At 50.1% G+C, this 7,694-nt stretch overlaps 1 protein-coding gene across 1 annotated transcript; it reads left to right on the forward strand.

Annotated features, from left to right (window-relative positions):
• The first annotated feature begins 5,331 nt into the window (after window positions 1-5,331).
• Window positions 5,332-7,330, forward strand: SOX11 (SRY-box 11). Its single transcript, XM_025354857.1, has one exon. The coding sequence runs from the start codon at window positions 5,401-5,403 to the stop codon at window positions 6,724-6,726; it is 1,326 nt and encodes a 441-aa protein (XP_025210642.1). The 5' UTR covers window positions 5,332-5,400; the 3' UTR covers window positions 6,727-7,330.
• Window positions 7,331-7,694: the final 364 nt, after the last annotated feature.

The following is a 7,694-nucleotide window of genomic DNA, read 5'->3' on the forward strand; positions in this document are numbered from 1 at the left end:
AAAAGATAGTCCATCTCATATGCCACTAGGGAAATGTAAATTACAACGAAAATGTGATAGCACTTCACACCGAGTAGAATGGCTAAAAGCTAAAATAGTGACGACACCAAATTCTGGAATAGATGTAGAACAGTAGAAACTCCCATTCATCGCTGTTGGGAATGCAAAATGGCATAGTCACTTTGGAAGACAGTTTGAAAGTTTGTTATGAAATTATACAACCTCTTACCACACGATAGAGCAGTCTCACTCTTTGGTATTTACCCAAGCAAGTTGAACACTTACATCTACACACAAACCTGCACAAGGATGCTTATAACAGAATTTATTCATCATTGCCAAAACATGGAAGCAGCCATGATGTCCTTCTGTAGGAGGATGGATAAACTGTGGTATGTTCAGACAATGGAATGTTATTTATTGCCAAAAAGAAATTAGCTATGAAGCCATACAAAGACCTGGAAGAACATAAAATGCAGATTGTTAAGTTAAGGAAGCCAATCTGAAAAAGCTACATACTGTATGGTTCCATATATTTGACATTCTGGAAAAGGCAAAACTATTGCCATGGTAAAATAATCCGTTGTTGCCAAGGGCTGGGAGGGGTGAAGGATGAATCTCTGAGTGGAGCACAGACGATTAGGGCCATGAAAATAATCTGCATGACACTATAATGATGGACACCTGCCATTATACACTTATCCAAATCCACAGAATGTACACCACCAAGAGTGAGCCTAATGTGAACCATGCACATTGGATGATTATGATGTGTCAGTGTGGATGCACTGATCATAAGAAACGTACCACTGTAGTGGGGCATATTGACAGTGGGGGTGGTTGTGTATGTGTGGGGATAGAGACTATGTGGGAGGCTCTGTACTTTCCATGCATGTTTGCTGTGAACCTGACTGCTCTAGAAAATAAAGTCTATTTAAAAAACAGAATATACATCTCATATGAATAGTTTGAAAAGACATGAATTTTGGAGGCAGTACGTTTGTGGAATTCTCTGGGCATTGATAACTAAAAGTCAAGCGCTACATGATGAGAGCCACCAGGGGAAAAAGAAAAAAGATTGGAACCAGAATTTTCAATCTGAGGCAGAATGCTTCAGAGCCATAACTCTGAACAACTAAGCCAGTGTTTTTCAAACTTCAGTGGTGCCTCATTAATAGTGCAATTCAGTGGGTTTTAACTAGCATTTAAAGAAATGGAATGGCATAGAATAGAATAAAAAATAGTGCGAATTACACATAAAAGAGAGATATTGATTTGTGACACTTTGGTTTCTGCTTTATATGTGTATATAGCATGAGCACTGGGTCATGATGTAAAAAGGTGTTTTATAAAATAGGTCATGATCAAAATAAATTTCAAAGCTGCTGCCCTGTGCTGTACTGCCCAACTGCTCTGGCTTTAATGGATCACACTCTCTAGTGGGTAATTCAGAGAATAAATGAGTGAAAAGATAAACAACATTATTTTAGCTACTGAAGCATGTTCTGATGAACCAAACAGGGTAACAACATCCACTGGTTCATTGTGTGTGTGTGTGTGTGTGTGTGTGTGTAATCAAGGTAGGATTGTTCAATCTATACTAATTACCAGGTCTAAGGAACACTTAAGAAGGAACGTCCAGTAGACAGAAGATACCCAGATCCAAATTCAGGATTTAGGGCTGAAGCTGAGATAAATAGATATAGCTAACAATGAGGAGCGAACTCGTTTCAGGAGAATAGGTAAAGGGAGAAAAAAGGAAAGGATCCTACCTTATAACTTCATTTCAGAGATAGGGAATGCATGTGGTTGGAATGCTTCTAAAAATGGTGTTCAATCATTCAAATAAGTCAAATATTTACCCAGTGATATTTTTAGCATATTATTTGCTTAGAAAAATGCTTCTTACCTAAGAAAAAGGGACAATTCTTACTCTGGCTGTGTTATAATTTTAAGAGATATCATGAAATATCTCTTTATGTAATAGTCCTTTTACATGAAGTTTTCTTTATAAAGATGGAATTATGAAAAGATAAAAATCTCAGTAAAAATAGAGTCATTTGTGACTCTAATCAGATGTGACTCTTAAGACTCTGAACATTATGTATCCAACAATGTTTATGGTTAATAAACAAACTACATATCTTGCTTATAAATAAGTACATAGACACACAACAATGAAGTGAATATTGGCTCTAAAAAGATAATAAATGATCCTAGTTATGATATACATTCAGTGGTTTAAAAAGCAGTAGACATATTTCCATTTTGCTAAATTTGATTTTCAAGAGGTGCATTATTAAAGGCCATATTTTCTATTTGGTAGCCTAAAATTCCTCTAAATAGTTGGTTACTGTTAACGTGGCAAACACCTGTTTTCAGAAGTAACTATTATTCCTGTAAGAAGCATGTATACTCTCAGACATGTTCCCATATTTTTTAAAAATGTTATATTTACTTAAAAATTTTCCCTTAGGGAGCAAAAAATAAAGTATACAGATTATTATTTTTTTCATTCCTCGCTCGACTACGTCTAACAACATTAAATATGTGGGGTGAGTCCATGCTACAAAATAGCAATCTAGTTAATCTTTTGTGAAAATTGCCTGGCCTCTCCTATATTACAGGGGGATTCAGCTGTAGTACCCGCCTGTGCCGCCTTCAGTGCCTGCTTTAGCAACCCCAATCTTTGCTTTATCTTCTTCAACAAATGGCTCATGTTGCCTTGAACAGAAATTACGTTTCTTGTTCGAAAGAGCAGATTTTAACTTTTATTTCCTCTAAAAAGATCGCAGCACTATGAGAATAAAATCTTTTATTTTCACTCCCACTATATTCAGATCATTCTCATTTTAAAGCTAAGCATGATTTTTGCTATAGCATAAAGATAGCAAATAAATATGGAATTTGCCAAAGATTTTCGAATGCATTCTCTTTCCGAGGCCAAAATGGTAGGTGCCCTCACACTTTGCAAGCAAATAATGAAGCTGAGCTGAAACATTTCAATCCCTTTTAGAGTGTGGATTTGCCCTGCAGTTGTGGGGAGGTGGGTGTAGATTCACCTTGTGCTCCACCCCACCCTCCCTCCCGTGGTGTTCCCAATAGCTGAAAAACGTGTGAGGTAAGAGAAAAACAAGACCTAGTGCTCGCCGTGCGGGAGTGAAGATGAATTTTCACACACTGCCTTGGATTTTAGACATCTCCAGACTTTAAGTCACCCAGTATGAGTGACTGTAAATTCTTTTGATTCCTATGGCCCTGAAAAGAATAAATTGCCAGCATTACCAAGATTTAAATTGGTCTGAATATTCCAAGTATTGAAAGCAGTGTCTTTCTTTAGGATGAGTAGGGGAAGTGGGGGACGGGGGCGGGAATGAGTTATCGCGATGGCGGTAATTTTTTCAAATAATGAAAACATGGTATTATTTTATGATATTAGGGTCCTCAGAGAAGATCCAATACTTAAGGAATGTAGTATTATTTGCAGGAGGGCACCTGAAAGGAAGCAGATTTGGATAGTTTTCCCAGTCCTACACGGCTGATTTATCTGGTGAAGGGATCCGGGCAGTGTCTTAAGAACTGCTCAAAGTTCCCAGATACCCAGCGCTGGGGGGTGTGGAGAAGGCGAGGATGGCGACAGACAATACCTAGGAAGCGGCGGTTTTCTTTAATTGCCCCCCGAATATCCGTAGAGGTAGCAGGGACTCAATAAACACAAAGGAGACGAACACGGCGCGATCGCCGGGGTCCGCGGCTGCTCTGCGGGGCCCAGCGCGCCCCCGGTCGCGGCTCCCCGGCCGCCAGCGCACCTTTCCACCTCCAGGGGAAATATTTAGACTGGAAACTCGAGTGCACCTTATTTTTCTCTTTGGTTTGTGAGTGACCCAGAAGGCTTCTAGCTCACAATCGCACGATTTCAGGACGAGGCTGCCGGAGAAGCGCTGGCGACCGAGGATGGGGGAAGGACAAAGAGGAAGAGGAGGCCTGGGAAGGAGAAAGGAGCGGCGGAGGGGCGGGGAGAGGAGGGGAGGAGGGGGCGGGGAGAGGAGGAGCGGGGAGCAGAGGGAGAAGGGAAGGAGGGCGCCGGGCCCCTCGCGGGGACGCCGGGCGGGGCGCGGGCGTGCCGGAGCCTGCGGGACCCAGACCCCGCTCCGGAGCCAGCCCTGGGAGTGGCCAGCTTGAACCCGAGGGCCCCGCAGACCGTTACTCCGGCCCCCGCCCGGGGCGGGGCTCGCGGGGGCGCGGCGCAACCCAACCCGCACAGCCGCGTCCCCAAACACCACCGAGGAGGGAAAACAGACGGAGAAAAAGGACAAAACAGAAAAATGCAAACGGGGGAGGGAGCTCACCGCCTCTCGAGCTTTAAATTGATTTCTTTGCCTTACAAAAAGGGAGAAAGGGAAAAGGAGAGCAGAACCCACGTGCCGGGAAGGTTGTTGTCTTCAAGCGCCACCTTCCGTCGGCCAGGGCCGCCGCGGGGCTACCGGGCGGGCTTGGGGCCGGGACGCCGGGGAGCGGCCGAGCCCCGCGGGGGACTCGCCGGGGAGCAGCTGCGCCCACCCCGGGGCAGGCCGGGCGCGGCGGACTCCAAGCCGGGCAGAGGCCGCAGTCTCAGGCTGGGCGCGTTCCCGAGTGTGTGCACACGGGGAGTGAGCGCGCGCCGTCCGCTGTCGCCGTCGGGCCTCCCGGGGACTGGGCACAAAGGCGCGCGGGGCCTCTCCCGGGACCCGGTCCTCGGTTCGCGCCGGCGCCCGGACCAGCCCGGTTCGCCCCTGGCCGCACGCTCCCCGTGGTGCCGCGCGCCGCTTCCGAGCATCCCGGGGAGAGGCGCATCTGTGCACACACGCGGATTTTTTAAAAATAACATATTTCTAGACATGCCTCCTCTCCCCCCCACCCCCATCTTTGCAAAAGCAGCCCGGAGGGCGGGGTGGAGGGGCGGGGCCTCCGAGTTAATAAAGGGAGATGGGCGGAGCCGGCCCCCAGCCATTGGCTAGCCGGGGGAGTGATGTCACCCATATGACACCGTGATAACTAGTTGAGAGAGAGACCTCAACTTTTTGCAGAAGGAGCGCGCGCGCCTGGGAGAGCTCGGGGTCCGGCTCTTGCGGTGGGAGCCACGAGCCGGAGAGAGGGGTCCCGGGCTGCCTCGACCGCCGTCGCCACCGCCTCTCCTGTCGCGACCGCAGCTCCCAGCGCGCCGGCGGCCGTCGCCGCCGAAGCCACCGCAGCCGCTGTGTGCAGCCTGGAAGGGGGGGCGGGGGGGAGGGGGGGAGCCGCGAAAGCAGGGTGCCGAGGACTTTGCAACTTGCCCAGGAAGGTGGAGGGGTGGGAGGGGGAGGGGGACCTCCGCACGAGACCCAGTGGCCCGGGTTGGAGCGTCCAGCCCCGCAGCGGATCATGGTGCAGCAGGCGGAGAGCTTGGAAGCGGAGAGCAACCTGCCCCGGGAGGCGCTGGACACGGAGGAGGGCGAATTCATGGCTTGCAGCCCGGTGGCCCTGGACGAGAGCGACCCAGACTGGTGCAAGACGGCGTCGGGCCACATCAAGCGGCCGATGAACGCTTTCATGGTGTGGTCCAAGATCGAACGCAGGAAGATCATGGAGCAGTCTCCAGACATGCACAACGCCGAGATCTCCAAGAGGCTGGGCAAGCGCTGGAAAATGCTGAAGGACAGCGAGAAGATCCCGTTCATCCGGGAGGCGGAGCGGCTGCGACTCAAGCACATGGCCGACTACCCCGACTACAAGTACCGGCCCCGGAAAAAGCCCAAAATGGACCCCTCGGCCAAGCCCAGCGCCAGCCAGAGCCCGGAGAAGAGCGCGGCCGGCGGCGGCGGCGGGAGCGCGAGCGGCGGCGCGGGCGGTGCCAAGACCTCCAAGGGCTCCAGCAAGAAATGCGGCAAGCTCAAGGCCCCCGCGGCCGCCGGCGCCAAGGCCGGCGCGGGCAAGGCGGCCCAGGCCGGGGACTACGGGGGCGCGGGCGACGACTACGTGCTGGGCAGCCTGCGCGTGAGCGGCGCGGGCGGCGGCGGCGCGGGCAAGACGGTCAAGTGCGTGTTTCTGGATGAGGACGACGACGACGACGACGACGACGACGAGCTGCAGCTGCAGATCAAGCAGGAGCCGGACGAGGAGGACGAGGAGCCGCCGCACCAGCAGCTCCTGCAGCCGCCGGGGCAGCAGCCGTCGCAGCTGCTGAGACGCTACAACGTCGCCAAAGTGCCCGCCAGCCCCACGCTGAGCAGCTCCGCGGAGTCCCCCGAGGGCGCAAGCCTCTACGACGAGGTGCGGGCCGGCGCGACCTCGGGCGCCGGGGGCGGCAGCCGCCTCTACTACAGCTTCAAGAACATCACCAAGCAGCACCCGCCGCCGCTCGCGCAGCCCGCGCTGTCGCCCGGGTCCTCGCGCTCCGTGTCCACCTCCTCGTCCAGCAGCAGCGGCAGCAGCAGCGGCAGCAGCGGCGAGGACGCCGACGACCTGATGTTCGACCTGAGCTTGAATTTCTCCCAAAGCGCGCACAGCGCCAGCGAGCAGCAGCTGGGGGGCGGCGCGGCGGCCGGGAACCTGTCCCTGTCGCTGGTGGATAAGGATTTGGATTCGTTCAGCGAGGGCAGCCTAGGCTCCCACTTCGAGTTCCCCGACTACTGCACGCCGGAGCTGAGCGAGATGATCGCGGGGGACTGGCTGGAGGCGAACTTCTCCGACCTGGTGTTCACGTATTGAAAGGGGCGCCCGCTGCTCGCTCTTTCTCTCGGCGGGTGCAGAGCTGGGTTCCTTGGGAGGAAGTTGTAGTGGTGATGATGATGATGATGATGATAATGATGATGATGATGGTGGTGTTGATGGTGGCGGTGGTAGGGTGGAGGGGAGAGAAGATGCTGATGATATTGATAAGATGTCGTGACGCAAAGAAATTGGAAAACATGATGAAAATTTTGGTGGAGTTAAAGTGAAATGAGTAGTTTTTAAACATTTTTCCTGTCCTTTATTTGTCCCCCTTCCCTTCCTTTATCGTGTCTCAAGGTAGTTGCATACCTAGTCTGGAGTTGTGATTTTTTTCCCAAAAAATGTGTTTTTGTAATTACTATTTCTTTTTCCTGAAATTCGTGATTACAACAAAGGCAGAGGGGGCGGGGCGGGGGAGGGGAGGTAGGACCCGCTCCGGAAGGCGCTGTTTGAAGCTTGTCGGTCTTTGAAGTCTGGAAGACGTCTGCAGAGGACCCTTTTGGCAGCACAACTGTTACTCTAGGGAGTTGGTGGAGATTTTTTTTTTTTTTTTTTTTTTCTTCTTAAGAGAACTTAAGGAACTGGTGATTTTTTTTTAACAAAAAAAAAAGGGACCATTGCAACTTTTGTTAATTTAATTTTTTTTTTTCTTTTTTTTTTTTGGAGGGAGAAAACTGATGTCTTCTATGCATCCGATTCTTAACAAAACTGCAGGGAGCTTGAAAAAATGCAGACTGTACAAACGCTTACAAAAAAAAAAAAAAAAACTGTGAACTGACTTAAGATCAGAGTTTACTTTTCAGATCAAATTGTTTATGGTTTTACAAATGTGATTTCTACTTGCCAACTTTTTTTTTGTAACTTGTTCCCTTATACCTCCTTGATTGAATACCAGACAGCCTAGACCTCAGTACAAAAGGTATTGAAACATTTTTGATACATAACAGACCTCAGTCTTTTTTAAA

Source organism: Theropithecus gelada, chromosome 13 (assembly GCF_003255815.1).
Source record: "Theropithecus gelada isolate Dixy chromosome 13, Tgel_1.0, whole genome shotgun sequence".
Classification (NCBI taxonomy): Eukaryota; Metazoa; Chordata; class Mammalia; order Primates; family Cercopithecidae; genus Theropithecus; species Theropithecus gelada.